This window comes from Gavialis gangeticus, unplaced genomic scaffold (assembly GCF_001723915.1).
Source record: "Gavialis gangeticus isolate Ggan-Ray unplaced genomic scaffold, GavGan_comp1, whole genome shotgun sequence".
In the NCBI taxonomy this organism is placed as follows: Eukaryota; Metazoa; Chordata; order Crocodylia; family Gavialidae; genus Gavialis; species Gavialis gangeticus.
This window is the reverse complement of record NW_017729032.1, coordinates 217,895,233-217,913,400: the sequence shown is the minus strand read 5'-3', so window position 1 is coordinate 217,913,400 and position 18,168 is coordinate 217,895,233. Positions and strand designations below refer to the sequence as shown.

General features: G+C 43.5%; 1 protein-coding gene across 7 annotated transcripts in view; it reads right to left on the bottom strand.

Moving 5' to 3' along the window:
• SYNJ1 (synaptojanin 1) overlaps positions 1-12,755 on the bottom strand; it is a 132,481-nt gene extending 119,726 nt beyond the window's left edge. For all 7 annotated transcript variants that reach the window (XM_019524473.1, XM_019524476.1, XM_019524477.1 and 4 more), the window contains exons 1-2: positions 12,665-12,755; positions 11,294-11,439 (exon numbers count right to left, since the gene is read on the bottom strand). In XM_019524473.1, the coding sequence (XP_019380018.1) occupies positions 11,294-11,417 (124 nt within the window). In that variant the 5' untranslated portion in view covers positions 11,418-11,439; positions 12,665-12,755. The remainder of the gene's footprint in view (positions 1-11,293; positions 11,440-12,664) is intronic.
• Positions 12,756-18,168: the final 5,413 nt, after the last annotated feature.

Here is an 18,168-nt window from a genome sequence, read left to right as displayed (position 1 = left end):
TTCTTTGAGCAGGGGGCTGGACTAGATGACCTTCTGAGGTCTCTTCCAACCCTCATTTTCTATGATTCTATGATCCTAAGTAAGCCAGGAGACATGGGGGGCATGGGTGAGCTGTGAGAAAGGGCAGGGCAGGGGAGAGCACCAGAGATGGAGGGAGCAGGGGGGAATGCTGAGGAACAAGGGAAGCCCTGGAGGTGGGGAGGGGATGGGAGGAAAGGGATTCTTGCCTTTCAGTCTTCAAAGCCTTTGCTCGTCTGAACACGTGACTGCTCCAAACTCAAGCTAACACTAACACCGATCAACATTTTTTCCTACATATAACAACCAAATTTTTAACAATAAATATTCCTAAAGCAACTATGGCTCTTCTAGACTAGTATATGCTACACAGATTAATTTATAATGCTGGGCATGCTTTCAGAATTTCAAGTTTTAAAAAGTGACAGGGAGCAGAAAAGCGACCAGTCTCCAAACTGAGAAGGGGAAGGCAGTTTAAAAATCATCTCTTTTGGAATTATATGGGCATTATTAGGCATAACCGAAAGGACCGAGCAGTTCAAATGGCAGCAAAATGGGAATATCATTAATATTTTTGATTTTTAGCAGGGTAGGAACAAGATCTTTACCAAAAACAATTTTAATTTAACACAGTAAATGTCATCTATGAAGTCAAAAAAATGTTCCGTTCTAGCCTCATTTTTTACCCTTAAGCTACCTTGTGCAAGAGGTGAATTGATACTGGGTATGATATGCTGATACAGTCCTTACCACAACAGCAAATAATGCATCCAGTCAGTTAGCCAGTACATATACAAGTCTGAGTGCTTCCTTTCTGACTTAATGCAAGCCATCTTCTCCCTGTTCTGGAACATTACGTCTGTGAGCAACAGAAATGTGTTGACTTCATCAGGAGTTCAACAGCACAGTCAACTGCTATTAACATGACAGTGCCCTAGTACTATGCTGTTCTTCACACTACTGGTGTTACAGAAGAATTATCCGAATGCTTGGAAGGTAAAGTGTTTCCAGGGTAAACACTTTTCAGCTGTTGATAAATGGCTGTTGCTTTTAGTAGGTACTACTTCAAGCAGCAATTGTCACTTTTCCAACCATACTGTACAACTAGTTGGATCAGAAAAGGGGCTATCAGTCATATTGGTTATGGAGGGTAAATTAACAAATTGTCTAATACTACAGTCTCTGAAAGGCTTGTATATGGTTTGGTTTCTGACCAGTGACACTTCACCAGAATACTCACGTACATTTGTCTCATAGCTTGTATTGATCTCTAATATTAATCCAATATCCTTAAATGGTTCTATTAAATTTGAGGAGTTTTAACTCTTAATTTTCATCCTCTTCCTTTCCAAGTATTAAAAAAGTTGCTATTGTGGAATTTAAACACGTGAAAATACACCAGTATAAGAAGGTATTTATTACTAGAAAACCTCTTTTTTTGTTTTGTTTTGTAGAACCAGCCATGAAAAACGGTGGCTCAAGAGACTTGTGCAGTCACTTCCCTCCTCCTCTCCACCACCTCACACAATCTGAGAGCACAATTTTGTAATTCAGTAGTTGAAACTTGGTCTGCAGAGTTCTTATATGGAATTCACAGTGACAGGTTCCAAGTAACAGACAGACAACTAAAATGACCAAGTTACAAATGTACAGGATGCTGTCTTTTTACTAATTTTAAGTGCAAAAGTAGGCAGTTATCAAATACAAGACAACCACATAACAAACCCTGTTTATAACAACAACTCCCCTGCTTTTAACAATTTCAAGAGCAAGAAATTATTTTTTCATTATTGATGTAGCAAACTAACTCCAGTATGAAGAATATCTTTATATGATGAACTTTTCTGCTGGTAGCAAGAAAATGAGTTTTCACAATCCATTTGCAAGTGCTCATCTTTTGTATGGAAGAAGATGCATTCAAGTAGATCTGGGGTAGGCAACTTTTTTGGGCAGCAGACAGGTCATAAACTAGGACTTGACTGCCATCAGTTGTGTCCACAGCAGCACAAAGCAAGCAGCCACAGACAAAGGCCCCACTGCTGAATTAGGGATGTTGATATCATTTTTAAAATTACCTGTCTAATCTACTCTAATTATATCAGTTAAATGGTTAACCAATAACATTTCCTTAGTCCCGGCCAGGGGGCGTGGAGCCCCAGGCCATTGCCTGCCTTGCCCCACTGCGGAGGTGAGACCGCAGACACCTGCCCAGAGCCGCACAGGTTGCCAATTCCCTTCCCCTGCCAGACTGTGCCCCATGCTGAACGTTAACTGATATTGTATTACAGGCATAAATATACTTCTCATTTAAATGTTTAACCTTTTGCATCCCTACGCTGAATGCTGCCAAAGACTTATGCCTGCAGGCCAGATCTGATGGTTCTATGGGCCAGATCCAGGCCATAAAACTGACAAGTCCTTAAGTAGACTACAAACTTCTTAGAGTCATATTATCAACTTGAAACCTGATAAAGTGTCACAAGTTGTCATATACATCACATTTAGATCCTCTTGTTTTCCAAAAGTTTCTTTCTACCTATTGGAAAAGGTATGAATTCATCTCATAGGAAGAGTGGGTAAATTTGCCTGGAACTTCTGCACACAGGCTACAGCCTGGCTGTTTCCAATTGCCATTTTCTGTAGGCCCACAGAGAGATTGAACAGGGATGGTACCTGTCCCTCCTTGTTCTTCAACAACACAGAAAGTTTCTAGTCCAGAGAGTTGCATGTGAGCTTCTGGTTCTCAAGTCTGGCCAATACCCAGGTACAATATCCCTAGTTCACTGGAGAGCAGAGGTTCTCAACCTTTCTGGATTTGAGATACCCTTCCCTGACTCAAGAAATTCCTTCATAAACCTTCTGTGAATTGTGGCACCCTCATTCATAAAATAATTTACATATTACATTGCTCAGCTTCTTGCAGAGGGGCTGGGCAGTGAGGGTGGAGGGCTAGCCAGGGAGGGACAAGTCTGAGCCTGTACTTACCTGCTTATCTCCTCATACCTCATAACACCCTTCAAAGAATCTGGAGGCACCCAGGGTGCCACCAGATCCCTGGTTGAGAATCACTGCTATAGAGGTTACATAGACAAAAGACACTCCTGCCCAGCCAACTGTTGGCTTTGTGTAGGACATTAATTAAGAATGTTCATTAAAAATTTAAAATAAAGTATAAACTTCTTTGTTAAAATATGAAATGGTTACTTAATTGATGGATACTATAGCTTAAGCTTACAGTAAGTAGAGATACTGATGTTTACTATTAATTGCTCTTACAAGGCCTTGGGAAAAACAGGCTTATGAGATCCCTACGGAGTAGAGCAGGAGAGTGCAATGTTAAGGTATGAGGCTAGAAAATTAAACAAATAAACCCAAATGTTTAATGCACAAAAACCAACAGAAATGGAAAACTATAGAACTCTTGGTTTAGAGATGATACCTTTTATTAGACCAATTAAGAAATATTTTTTTCTATCTTTCCGCAAGCTTTCAGGCACATGCACCTTTCCTCAGGCTCAGGGAAAATTAAAGATGGTAAAAAGTCCCCATAGATAGAAAATAAACTTTAATTTTGCATGGAGGAAGCTCAGTTTTGCACCTCCATGCAAAAATGAAGTTTATTTTGCATTTCTTTTTGTCTCAGACCAACGTGGCTACCAAATACATCCCTAAAAAACAACTGAGAAAAATTTCCTTTAAGCTAGCAGCCATAACTTTTTTTTTTTTTTTTTTTATTGCTTAGTACAAGAGTATGTATACTTGACTCGTTTCCTTTTTGAAACTGAACAATTGTGCAAGAACTGCTCTGGACCATTCCCACTTTCCCTTCTCCATTTTCCCCTCCACTGTTTACTTAGAAAAATCACATGCTTAGTACAGTTCAAACTACTGCTGCACATTACACAATTAAGAGTTGAGATTTTATATAGTTAGACCCATCTAAAATGTAAAGCTACTGAGCTATTGGAACACATTCAATATGCTGCTGGAAGGAGCACATACCTTCTTCAAATGAGGTGGCTGGATTTTCCTTGTGGTGGTATTTAAAAGGAGGCTGGCAGGCCTGACTACTGATTGAAGTACAAACCTGGATTTCTAAGTCTGTGTATTGTTAGTTGATATGCACTGCGAGGCTTGCCACACTGTAGCATACAAATTTATTTTAGTGTACCTGTACATTTGATTTGAATGGCTGCATAACTACTGGGCATTTGTGGTGCCAAGGATATGGCTGCTACAGAGAACATAAGGTTCAATTTCATACTTCTGTGCAGTATAAATCCCAGCCATAACCTTGCAGCTACATTTTCAATAATATAGCATAATTTGGGATCATGAGGAAAAACACTGTATAACTCACTCTCCACCGTCAAATTTTCAACACACACAACAAAATGTTATAGCAACCACAAAGCAGGTGCTTTCTGCAGTGTGAACTGATGCTGTACTGGATTTTAATCTGAATGTGTTTGTGATTTGGCTATATTTTCAAAGTACTCAGGCAGCTTTTCTACTGTCGCCCATTTGGAGTTGTCTTCTGTTTTGATTATGTATATATTAAAACCCAGAACCTTCTGGATTAAGATATTGTTATGTTTGTTTCCTGCCTTGTGATGTGGGAACTGCAGTAGCAGTGTATTACACATTTTCCCAAAAGAAAAAGGGGACACACCTGTTGCTATTTATTCCTATAAATATATTTTAGATGCTGGTATATGAACTGCTGACTGTGAATAAGAGAAAGGCTTCAAACTAAAATTTAAACCTTTGATTTAAGATCTGAAATTGGACTCCAGTCCTCTTCTGCTGTCAGTTCCCAGCTTTTATCTTGATCTTCAGCATTGGTGAGGGACTCACCTGGAGTCCTGTGTCCAGTTTTGGGCCCCACACTTCAAGAAGGATGTGGATAGTTTGGAAAGAATCCAGATCAGAGCAACCAAAATGATTAGGGACCTGGGAGGCAAGACTTAGGAGGAAAGGCTGAAAGAACTAGGGTTTCGTCTGGAGAAGAGAAGACACAGAGGATTTGATAACAGTCTTCAAATACTTGAAGGGCAATTATAGAGAGAATGGAGATGGGCTTTTTCTCTGTGGCTGTTGGGACAGAACTAGAAGCAACTAGAACTAGAACTAAGCTGCAGAAGAGGAAGTTTAGGTTGGGGATTAGAAGGAAATTTCCAGCTAGTAGGGTGGTTAAGTACTGGACTATGTTCCTGAGGCTGGGAGCTCCCACACTTAGGGGTACAAAGGTCTCCCCAACTGGCAGCTCTGATCAACTGATAGGTCTCCTAGGCCACTCATTTAGATAGTGGCGTGATAGGAATCAGCTACAAAGTTCTTCTACAAAATATGGGTAATAACATTGTAACTGCTTCCTTTATAATCGTACCATTAATTGATTGAATTAATGCTCCATCATGTGGCTGGATGACCACTTAAGACATGACTAACTGGTTAACCATGCCTTAAGTGTAAGGTATAGATGAGACCTAAAATACCAAACCACCCTCAATTTAATTTTTTTGCCACTAAAATTGTAAAAAAAAAAAAAAAGGAGCATAAAATAAGGAGGATGAGAACTAAAACTCAGTTTTAGAAACAGTCACTAAGCTTTGTGGAAATATAGCATTTAAAAAAGAACACTGAGCTGCTGTTAATTAATTAAATAATTAAATTCTTTATTTGTACCTCAGAGTCAGTGAACAAGATCACACCAATTTTGTGTGCATTAGAAAAATAAAACTTTGTTGAAAGTGATTAAATAATTTTAAAATAAATTGAGCTTGTTTAATTAATTAATTATAGAAAAACCTATTCATGTATATATGCTTAACCTACTTTAAATAACTCAGTTTTTCTAGCATTTGTAAGACAGCCACCCATTATATTAAATTAAAAAAAAGATGAGGACAACCCAGAGGGTTAATTATTATATATAGTACTGACAGAAAAAAGGTTCAGACATTCCAGTTGAATTACATATCTCAGGCTGATTTCCCCACTGAAATCAGTAAACTGTTTAAATTATACTTTAAATAAAAAAGTGAATTTTGCTGGACAGTCTCTGAAGATTTGTTTGGAGAAAAAAAAGTATACATTTCTCTTTAAATATCAAACAGTTTCATAGTTGGCAGGGTTGGAAGGGACCCGAGCAGATCATCAAGTTCAACCCCCTGCCATGGGCAGGAAAGAATGCTGGGGTCAAACAACCCCAGCAAGGTGTTCATCTAGCCTTCTTTTGAAGACCCCCAGGGTAGGAGCGAGCACCACTTCCCTGGGAAGTTGGATCCAGATCCTAGCCACCCTGACTGTAAAGTAGTGCCTCCTGATATCCAGCCTGAATCTACTCTCAGTCAACTTATGGCCATTATTCCTTGTTACTCTCGGTAGTGCTCGGGGAAACAAGGACTCTCCCATTCCCCGCAGGTACCCCCTGGGAAGTTTATAGATGGCCACCAGGTCCCCTCTCGGCCTTCTCTTGTGGAGGCTGAACAGGTTCAGGTCCTGTAGCCTCTCCTCGTTCGGCCTGCCTTGCTGCCCCCTGAATGGCCCTCATGTGGACCCTGTCAATGCTGGCCACATCCCTCCTGAAGTGCGGCGCCCAGAACTGGATGCATTACTCCAACTGCGGCCTGACCAGTGTCACATAAACGGGGAGGATCACCTCCTTGGACTTGCTTGTGATGCATCTGTGGATGCATGACAAGGTGCGGTTAGCCTTTCTGACCTCACATTGGAAGCCCATGTTCATCTTGGAATCAACCAAGATCCTTTTCTGCCTCTGTGCTGATGAGAAGGGAGTTCCCCAGCCTGTAGGTATGCTGCCAGCTCTCCCCCCCCAGGTGCTGTACCCTGCACTTGTCAGTAGTGAAACCCATCCTGTTCTCATCTGCCCACCCTTGTAACCTGTCCAGATCTAGTTGCAGCCTGTCCCTCTTCTCTAGTGTGCCCACTTCTCCCCACATTTTAGTGTCATCTGTGAACTTGAACAAGGTGCTTTTCATCCCCTCATCCAAGTCGCTGATGATGTTAAACAGCGCGGGCCCCAGGAGCGAGCCCTGGGAGACCCCACAGCCCACATCCCTCCAGGGCAAAAATGACCCATCCACCACCACTCTCTGGGTGCAGCCCTGCAGCCAATTTGCAATCCATCTGACTGTGTAAGCATCAACACCACAGTTGCCTAACTTTTTAATGAGAATGGGGTGAGAGTTCCTCTTGGGTCTTCTCACCAGTTCTTCTGCAGCGTATGGCTTTCACTCTCCCTCATTTACCAACTTTGGGAACCTATATACATACATTGAGGCTACAAAAAAAACAACCCAAAAACAGATGCTTTATTTTAAACTTGGTTCATTCTTGTGCCAAGCCCCACCCTAGCTCAGAAGAGACAGCACATTACTTCAACCCAGCTCGCCCATCATCTGTAAAGATCAGGCATTTTAGTGGGGCTTTTTTGGTGCTTTTATCTAATAGCCAATTGAATCAGCTCTAGCTACAAATGCCAAAAAGCCCTGCTGAAGCAGTCAATCTTTACAGATGCTGCAGAACCAGATTAAAGTAATGTGCTGCTTCATCTGGTAAAGTACGTTTTTTGGGTTTTTTTCTTTTTAATAGTCTTCAAGCAGCCAGATATGCTCACCGAGTCCCCCATTTCTTTCAGGTACATGCAATTCCACCAGAGTGTTATCCACAGTCATGCTGGTCATCCAAGCTCTCTATCCAACACGTGGGAGGCAGGCACCTCAGAACTGGAGTTACAATAGCCAGCACATGAAACAGGAAACTGTCCTAAAGTAAGCTAACAAAAGGGCTGAAAGGAGGTTGTATCTCTGCAATCTGAACCCTATCCAGGGCTTAGAGACCTAACCTGGGCTACGCGGAGTCACTTATGATCAAGAACCAAAGCCCAGAACTGTCTTCTGGAACTGGATGCATTATCATTCCTTCTGGAAAACTGGCTCACTCTTAAAACATAGCCAGAAGAGACGGTGGTGCCACCCACATTTTATACAATAGCATCCAGCTCGAAAGAAGTGTTCAAACAAACACCTCCCAACTCTCAGAGGAATGTCCTAATGATCAGGCTGCAGGATGTTTTCAGTTGAGGACCTGGAAATCTTAACTAGGAAAACATTAGGTGTTTTCAGACTTTCACATGCCACTGCCTAAGGTGTTAAGCAAAAGTTCTTAAACCCCCAGCCTAATTCGCATTCAAATCCTGTGTTTCTTGGGCTGATCTAACTGCTTGCATAATAACCTGGTAAAAAAGTAGTGCATAGTCAGAATAGATAGATCTAAGTGTTACTGCTTGCACCAAGTAATCCTGCCCCACATGAACTGATATCCATATTCTCAAATGCCTAATTTTTACATTAAGTATTAAATTATATTACATCCACAGTAAATTTAGGATATATTATTTGGGCATAGAAAGGTTAGCCAGAAAGGGGGACAATACTAAAAGAATGTACTTTCCATTTAATTTTGTTTTTACTCCTAAATAATCTTGTTTCACCAGAATTAACCTGACAGATCCACCACCAAGGAGGAATATTCTGCACTGGTCCGAACCTGCAGAAAGCAAACCAGGAAAGCCAAGGCTGCGACAGAACTCCAACTGGCTACAAGTATCAAGGACAATAAAAAGTCCCTTTTTTTAGATATGCGGGGAGCCTGAGGAAAAGCAAGGGCAACATTGGATCCCTGCTAAACCAGATGGGACAACTGACAACCAAAGCCGAGGAAAAAGCCAACTTACTAAATGGGTACTTTGTGTCGGTTTTTCACCAGTCCCTGCCCATTACGGGACGGCAAGACCTGGGTGAGGGAGATTCCTTACCCTCCATCAGTGCTGACCTTGCGAAGGAACACATTGAAGGTATCCAGCCTCTCAAGTCAGCCAGCCCTGACAGCTTACACCCCAGGGTACTCAAGGAGCCAGCAAGCATCATAGCCCAGCCCCTGGCTCAGATCTTTGAGAACTCCTGGCACTCTGGTGAAGTGCCCAAAGATTGGAAAAAGGTCAATGTGGTGCCTATCTTCAAGAAAGGGAGGAAAGTGGATTCGGCAAACTACAGGCCCATCAGCCTGAACTCTATCCCGGGGAAGGTCTTGGAAAAGATTATCAAAGAGACCATTCTCAACAGACTGGCCGATGGCAAAATCCTAAGGAATAGCTAGCATGGGTCGTGGGTAGGTCTTGCTTGACCAGTCTGATTTCCTTCTACGACCAGGTGACCTATCACCTGGACAAGGGGGAAGAGATTGATGTCACACATCTTGACTTCAAAAAACCTTCAGTCTGGTATCCCACAATCACCTCTTAGCAAAATTGACCAACTGTGGCCTCGGCTTCACCATAATGTGCTGGCTGGGAAATTGGCTCCATAGTTGGACCCGAAGTGTGGTGGTTGATGGAAGTAAATAGTCGTGGTGCCCTGTGACCAGTGGGGTCCCTCAAGGCTCTGTCTTTGGGCCTGTATTATTCAACATCTTCATTAATGATGTGGACACTGGTGTCAGAAGCAGACTTGCCAAGTTCACCAACAACACCAAACTTTGGGGTAAAGCATCCATACACCTGAGGACAAGAGAGCACTACAGGCTGACCTTGACAGGCTCAGAAGATGGGCAGATAAGAACCTGGTGGTGTTTAACACCGAAAAATACAAGGTTCTCCACCTTGGCAGGCAAGACCTGCAGCATCCTTATAGGGTGCAGTGCTATACTGGCTAACACTATGGATGAAAGAGACTTGGGGGTCATGATTGTCCACAAGATGAACGTGAGCCTTCAATGTGATACTGCGGCTAGTAAAGCAAGCAAAATGCTGGCTTGCATCCATACATGCTTTTCAAGCAAATCCCGGGACGTCATTCTCCCATTGTATTTGGCCTTGGTGAGGCTGCAGCTGGAGTAGCGCGTCCAGTTTTGGGCTCCACAATTCAAAAAGGATGTGGAGAAGCTTGAAAGAGTCCAGAGGAGAGCCATGCACGTGATCAGAGGTCAGGAAAAACCCTCCTGCATGTAGCAGAAAGGGCAGAAGGGGCCAACCAGCCCCTTATGAAGAGAGGCTGAGAGCTATGGGACTTTTCAATCTGGAAAAGAACAAGCTCAAGGGTGATCTGGTGGCCACCTATAAGTTTACCAGGGGTGCTCACCAGGATCTAGGGGAATGTCTGTTCACCAGAGCACCCCAAGAGATGACAAGGCTGGACAGTCACAAACTCCTCCATGACTGTTTCAGGATGGACACAAGGAAGAACTTCTTTACTGTCCGAGCCCCCATGGTTCGGAATAGACTATCGCTAGAGGCAGTTCAAGCACCCACTTTGAATGCCTTCAAGAGACATTTGGATTTCTATCTTGCTGGGATCCTATGACCCCTGCTGACTTCTTGTCCCTTGAGCAGGGGACTGGACTCGATCTTCCAAGGTCCCTTCCAGTCCTAATGTCTATGAAATTTATGAGATGTTATTGGCTAGATGCAGTTTCCTCTTAAAAATTGTATACAAATTTCAGAATACACAGCAACAAAGTTCAGCGTTTCACTAAAATGAACAGAAAATGATTGCATTTTAAGTTCACTAGTATTCTCCTCCATTATTCATTACACTGCCCTTCCTCCAATGATTTTACCTTATTAAACTACTTCAAAGAATCCAAATATTTTATATAGTTTATTCTAAAATGTAGTTGGAAAAAAATTACAAGAGACTTTGTCCAAAAAGACTCTTTTTGCTTTTAATAGAAGACATAATGCTCAAATGTACTTACTTGAAAGACTACAGAAATAACATTACTAATAAGCTAATAATTAAGAAGCAAAACTATTGTAAAAATTATGGAGAAGAAACCAATTAGGATGAACAAGCAAGGAATATAGAATTTGTATTATGACATACAGGAGGCAAGTTGAAAAACTAAAAATAACTGCACATTATTGACTCAGAGGAATATGATATTATAATTGGGTGTAATGGGAATTTATTAATAGAGGAACATTTAAAGCTGTTGTCAGGAAATATCAACAGCAATGCAATTCTCTCTAAAAGGAACACAGAGAACTCATTTTACTCTTTTAAAACGAGGCTGAAGAGATCAGTAGTTCAAAGCATAAAAATAGTCTAATGAAGATAGAGAAGAACAGACTAACTATCCTAACCTGTTATCTTCCTTTTTGTATTAGACAAGCTAAAACAAGAATGTGTTTTTCATTAGACTAAGTCAGTCAATTTTTTCACATCATGGCTAACACAGCAGACCGACTTACAGAGCACAGCCACAGCTCCCGACTCGAAGAGGAGGCATTCTTCCTTGTTTCTGGTTTCTACAATCACACTGAACGGAGGTGGGTCCAGTTTGTGGTAGACACGGTATCCTTTACTGAAAGCCATTTTGCCTCTGCCAGAGGCAGCCCTGTGCAACACAATATCAAATTAGCAACAGCTTCATACCTCCAGGTGACTCACAGCAAAGAAGGCCCAACACTTACCCCTCACTCAGTTATTTTAAGAGATCATCACCCTGGACAAGCAGAGGGGGAAAACTGTAGATTAGTTGTTGGGTGAGATCACGCCACCAAATGGCTTCCTAGACAGTCAAGTTTCTTTGGGTAGGTGTGAAATCTTTTGTCAGACCAACTAAATAGTTAGAAAAATTGTTCTTTATGAGCTTTGGAGCACAAACACCCTTCTTCAGGTTCTTCCTCAACCTTCTTCAGACTTTTCCTATGCTTGAAGAAGGGTGTTTGTGCCCAAAAGCTTGCAAAGAACAATTTTTTCCAACTATTGACTTGGTTTAATAAAAGATTTCACATTTACCCAAAGAACAGTGTCTGCCCACATCCTTAGACCAACACAGCTACAACCAACCCTCCCCTCAAATGGGTTCATTACATTCAGACCAAAGATTGGGGTCAGAATAGTTTGCACAACCAGTGAAGACCAACAAACTGAAGAACGGGGCTGAAACATAAGAGACTGAGCAGATTTCAAAGGAATTAGTTTGTTGCCAAGCGCCCACAAGTCATTTTATTGACCAGACATCACCATCTCTACGAAGGAGGCAAGACCCCACTCACCCTCCCATGGGCTGGCAGGGACATCTGCCTTCCCTTCCTCAGTGCTGCCAGCAATGAATGGGGGGGGACCAGAGCCAAGAGAGTTGCCTATGCCCTGAAGGACAAAGGCAGCCGCTTTAAGCCCCAGCAGGGTCCTACTTAAGCAGCTTCATTCTGGAAGGGGCTGATGCTGGGCTTATTTCTCCTTGCTGTTGTTGCCTGGCCGCAGTACCCAGCGATCGGCTGCCCCCGCCTCCACCCCGCTCCATTCTATGCTCCTCCTCCCAGTCTCCCCCCTACCCCCCACGAACCCGTAGCGGCCGTTACTCCCCGACAGCCCCAAGGCAGCGCAGCCTGTTGGCGCCCCAACCCCGGCCGGGCGTCGGACCCGCCCCTGCCGCGCTGACAGATCAACCCTAGCAGCCTCCGCGCCGCGCCGCCAGTAATCACGGAGCCTCCATCTTGTGTGGGGGCGGCCCCGACTACCCGTGGGGAGGGTCCCGTCCGGCGCCCTGCCTCCAGCCCCGCAGACCTGCCTGCCTGCTGCCACTACTACCACTGCCCCCTCCCCTGCCTCCTCACCGGCTCAGCCGCCAGCGTCGCCTCAGCCGCTGCTGCTGCTGTTACCGGCGGCAGTGACCTCACTTCCTCCCGGCCCGCGCGGCCTTCCGCATTGCGCCGCCGCGGGCCGGAAGTCGGGGGAGGCGGGGCTGGGTCTACGTCACGCGCGGGGCGGGGGCGGGGGCGGTGCAGCACTCGAACCTAGGCACCAGCTGCCTGTGCTTGAGGGTGCGGAGGGAGGAGGTATAAGCAGCGCTGAGGTGAGGGTGCCCCGCCGCGCGCTGTCCTGGCTAAACTTCTACCCCTCTAAACAGGAAAGGGACCCGGCTAGGGCTGTCAAGTGCCAACTCTCCAGCATTGTCCTGGAGTCTCCAGGAATTAGAGATAAATGTCCAGGAGACTGCAGAGAGTCACCCCGGAGATAAATGACAGGGCATTCGTTAAAATAAATATTAAATGTTGAATCCCATGTTTACAGTAGTCCAGCAGGTTTTAAAATGTAATAGCCATGTGCATTTACCTTCCTGATGCAAAGTCATGAATGTCATTATGCCATGGAATGAAACCTCCCAGAAGATATTCCAGCAGAGTTGGCAACCCTAGACCCAGGCCAGGGATGGCTTGGGCCAGCAAATAGCAGGCAGTAGGCCTGGAGGGACCATGGGAGCTGCCATGGCAGCCCTGGCAGCTCTTGCAATGTAGTGGCCAGTCTTGGGTTACTTGGGGTTGTTCCCTAGATCAGTTCTTCTCAACCTTTTTGTACCAGGGCCCATTTGTAAACACTGATGGCCAGTCTCAACCCAGTGCGCCTTGCTCCTAATCCATCACCCTCCCGCCCCCAAGCTCAGTCCCACAGTGTGTCCCAAGCAGCCTGCAAGTGGAAACCTATGGTTACCCATGTTTTTCTCCTTTAAAGAAGAATCCATTTTTTAAGTTTGTTCTTGACCCTTTCATATATCCTTGCCACCCACTTTTGGGATGTAAAACCATGGGCTGAGAAAAGCACCAGCTCCTGGAGGCATGTGACTGCTTGAGAGCCTCAATTTTGGCTCTGGGTGACCCAATGGCTCAGAAAGCAAGAGGGATGTTAAAAAGCAGCCCAGAGGGAGTTTGTTAAAGACCTCAGACTTTTCTCACCTATCTGCATTTCTCTGAGAGCTGCGTCATGGGCAGACCACTGCTCATGGCCAGCAACAAGTGGATGACCACTGAAAGTTTATCCCCTTTCCCCTTCAAAGAGCAACCCATCCTAACAGGGTCAGGCCCTTTTGTCCAGAGTGGCCTCCTATGACACCCATCAAAATCAGAGGCGTTTTTGCTACCAAGTTTCCCATGACTTGCTTCAGTCTTCACAAAAAACAAGGATTATCTGGATGAAAAGGGGGGGGGAACTGATGGAGGAGATAACAAAGAAGATGGTCACAAAACTTTTGTTGAGTCTAATGGATTCAAGTCAGCAGGGCTGGATGAGCTTCATCCTAAGCTGACCGAACTGGCAGAGATCTCCCAGCCCTTGGCAATGGTCTTTGTAAAATTGTGGGAGACAGGTCACCAGAGGACTGGAAAAAGGCCAACATCATATCTCTCTTTAAAAAAGGCAAGGAGGAGGAACTGGGGAACTACAGACCAGTTAGTCTGACCTCAGTACCTTGGAAGTTACTGGAGCATATCCTAAGAAAGGCCATTTGTAAACTGCTCACAAGCAGCCAGCATGGATTTAGGAAAAACAAATAGGGTCAAACAAGATGAGTCTGCAGTATGATGCAGTTGCACAAAAGGGGACTGCAGTTTCCAGATGCATCAATAGTAGTATATGGTGCAAGACACAGGAGGTGACAGTGCCTCTCTACTCAGCATTTGTTAGACCTCATCTAGAATATTGTGTTTAGTTCTGGGCTCCACATTAAAAAAAAAAGACAAGGAGAAATTAGAGAGGGTCCATAGCTGGGCAACAAGGATAAGGGCTTGGAATGCAAGTCACGTGAGAGGCTAAAGGAGCTCAGCATGTTCAGCTTGTAGAAAAGGCACGTAAGAGGATATATGATAGAAGTCTTCAAATATGTGAAGGACTGCCATAAAGGAAATGGAAAATGACTTTTCTCTCTTGCTGCAGAGAGGACACAGAGCAATGGCTTGACATTGCAGCAAAATAAATTTAGATAGGATATCTGGAAAAACTTTTTCACTGTTAGAACAGTGAGGCAGTAGAATAGACTGCCTAGGGAAGTTGTAGACTCCATCGGTTGGGGATGATCTAGGGTAGCTATGCCCATGTTCTACTCTGGGTATTTCCCCATGATTCTGGGCTTTGCTGGTTGGCCCCTTCTGCCCTTTCTACTACATGCAGGAGGGTGTTTTTAAGCCCTTCTTCAGGGGCATTGGGTGTTGGCAACAACTAAGGCTGGGGTTTTTGACTGGCGTGTGTCTATGTAACAGCTGGGAGCAAAGCTGGCAGTTCCCTGGCTAGAGGGTCTTGCCCTGAATTCAGAGTCAGATAGATCATCATATTTGGGGCCAGGAAATAATTTTACCCCACGGTCAGATTGGGATGGGCGGTAGGAGTTTTTGCCTTCCTCTAGTGAGGGATATGACCTTCTATCTGGGAATTCTTGAGCATATTTTGACATTTAATAGATGCAGGACATTCGCTACCATGGTTTCCCAGCTTTACCTGTGGCAAATTAGGGTGTTAGGTTTGTATGGTTGATGGCAGTCTTACATAGAGTGTACATTATGGATCATATAGGATGGCTTGGATAGGGGTAATCCTGCCTCCAGCCAGGAGTCAGACTAGACCTCTGGAGGATGCTTCCAGCCGTGCTTCTCTATGATTCTATTACTCTATGATTTGTCTGACCATCTCTCTCAAAAGCCTTTGGTGGTGCAACTTGAGTGGTGCTTTAAGAAGATTTTTTAACTTGCAATTAAATATTAAAATCATATTGTATCCTCCTTCATGTCACTTATCTATGACCTAATTCCTTCAAACGCCTACATACACATCTTTATAGATACAATGTGTGCCACTGAGATAATTACACAAGTAGGTGCTGGCCTGGGGTCACTAGATTTAAAACAAAATTTGGATAGGAACCATGTGAATTACCTAGTTCAAGGGATGTGTTATCCCAATCAGGGCTCCTTGCTGCAGCGATGACAAGTACTTAATACTGACCCAGTCTATTCTATAGTTTCTTATGTGACACATATCCCCAGTAGTATGAGTGTCTATGAAAAGGTCCCAAACAGAATAGAAGTGGCTACATTTTAGCAGGCCCTAATCCAGCAAAACACTTAAATAGGTATTTAACTTTTAACTCATCAGCAATCCCATTGAAGTCAATTGGACTATTCAAACTTAAATTAAAAGCTGTGTTTAAGTGCTTTTTTGGATCAATGCCTTAATTTGTAGACCTTTTCATTGTTGCTCATTTTGCCCCTCTACTCCCATTGTACTTTTTCCATAATTTTGTAATTTCCATATTTTCAACTTCTTTATTCTGAGTGTTTTAAAATGATAAATTCAAAATTTACGACTCATTAAACAATGGCATATATCCATTACAGGTTTCCCTCACTTTATGTGGGTTCTGTATGTGCAAATTTGCTCTTACACAATGATCCTTTTTATACTGAAATTTTGTTATATGCGAGGTAAATTCACTCTTATGGGATCAGTGTGGTGGAAGCCTGCAGTCAGCTGCTTTGTGTGGTGCATTGTGGGAGTGATGCACACCAAAATATAGTCTCCTGTGTCAATCTGTGCTCCTCGCTCGTTGTCTGTGACACGTTTCTGTAGCTGCCATCCCCATTATGGCTTCTAAGCATCCTGCTAGATTATCTCCTATCCCTTGCCCTGGTCCATCGATGAAGCTCAAGAGAACTTCACTAACACCTTTCACCAACCTCTCTTCACATCAACTAAACATTCACCACCACTTAGTGCTTGTGTGTACTGTCTGCTGTTAGTAAGTACCAAAATTGTAAAAATGGTAGACATGGGCCTGGGGGTCAGTACAGTCGAGGTCTTGGAACATATCCCTATTTGTTTCATTGTAAAGTGGGCTCCCTTTACGTGAATTTGAGTTATGCACAGTTTTCCAGAAACACATGTACTGCATAAACCAAGGGAAACTTGTACATTATCATACAAACAGATAAATTAAACTAACACTTGAGAGCTAAGGCCACTGTACAGTTTGTCTTCTGGGGTGTACTAGAGGCAGATACAAGATGGCAACCTTTTAGAACAGGGTTGTGGGGCCAGGCTCTCCCGTCTGCCCCTCCTTGGGAACAGCCTGCAGCAGCAGCACAAATTAAGGTTAATGCCATTGATTTACAGCAGTAAAAGCTGTTAGGCTAGGGGTGCCACTAAGTTGTCTTGAAAGTGTTCAGCTTCGTAGGCAGAGATGACAACTGCTGTTGCTTATTGGAGAGGGGGCATGTGGGTGCAGAGTAGTTTCTTTGATGGTGACCACTTCCTCAAACTCAGCCCCAGGGACAGGCAAGGATTTTACTGCAGAAAGGAGAATCTGTGTGTAGTTCTCTGTAAAGTATATTTCCCTTTGACAGGAAAAGTTAAGGGCAAAAGTTAGAAAGTTACTGCTGCCCTGAGCAGCCAATGTTCCCTTCTCCACCCCTGTCCAGCACTACAATGGAGGCATAAATAGACAGCAAAGCAAGGGAGAAAGTAATACTCTGGAGGGCACAGTGATGTATTAATACACCCAAAGACTATAGGAACAGTTGTTCCTATGAACTTTTCCAAGCAACAGGCAGACACACAGGTAGGATAAGTTCTACTCTGCTCCTGGCTTACTCCATGAGATGGTGACAGAGAGCCAGGGAATAGGGTCAAACAACGACCAGCTAATTGGCTTATTCGCCTTTTTGTTCATTTCAAAGTTTAGAGGACAGCCATCAAATCGTTGTCCACATTTCCTCACATTTCCTTCCAATAGTGTATCCTGCCCTATGGTGGACCTTTGAACATGCCAGCTTTCTTCCTCCTAACAACATATTTGGCAAGCAATTATTTAATTCTGGCTGTGAAAACCTGGTCAACATACTTCAACTTTATGTCTACATGGCATAATAAAAGTACTGAGTAGAAACACCCAATATCAGGCTCAGATATCAAAGACAACAGAGCTGTGTTAAGGCAACCTACTGCTCAGGTTATTCATTACACTAAGGCTGCAATGACTTACCCTTCGTGACCAATAAAGCCTGCTATTCAGTCATCTAGAAAGTCATCTTTCCAGGACTGACATGTTCACTTTCACTGTTAGCCAGTTTTGTGTATATAAATACCTTTATCCTAACAGTCTTTAAAATAAAAAATAAAATAAAATATGCACTTAGACTGGTAAGATTATTGAACCCATTCCATTGTGGTTGAAGTCACAATTTTATGAAGCATCTAATAGAAGCATGTTTCCTTAAGTGGAAGTAATGCTAGCCATTTACAGTCAACAGCAAACAGTACTATTAAATATTCAAAGCTGTGGCTTTTACCTAACAAA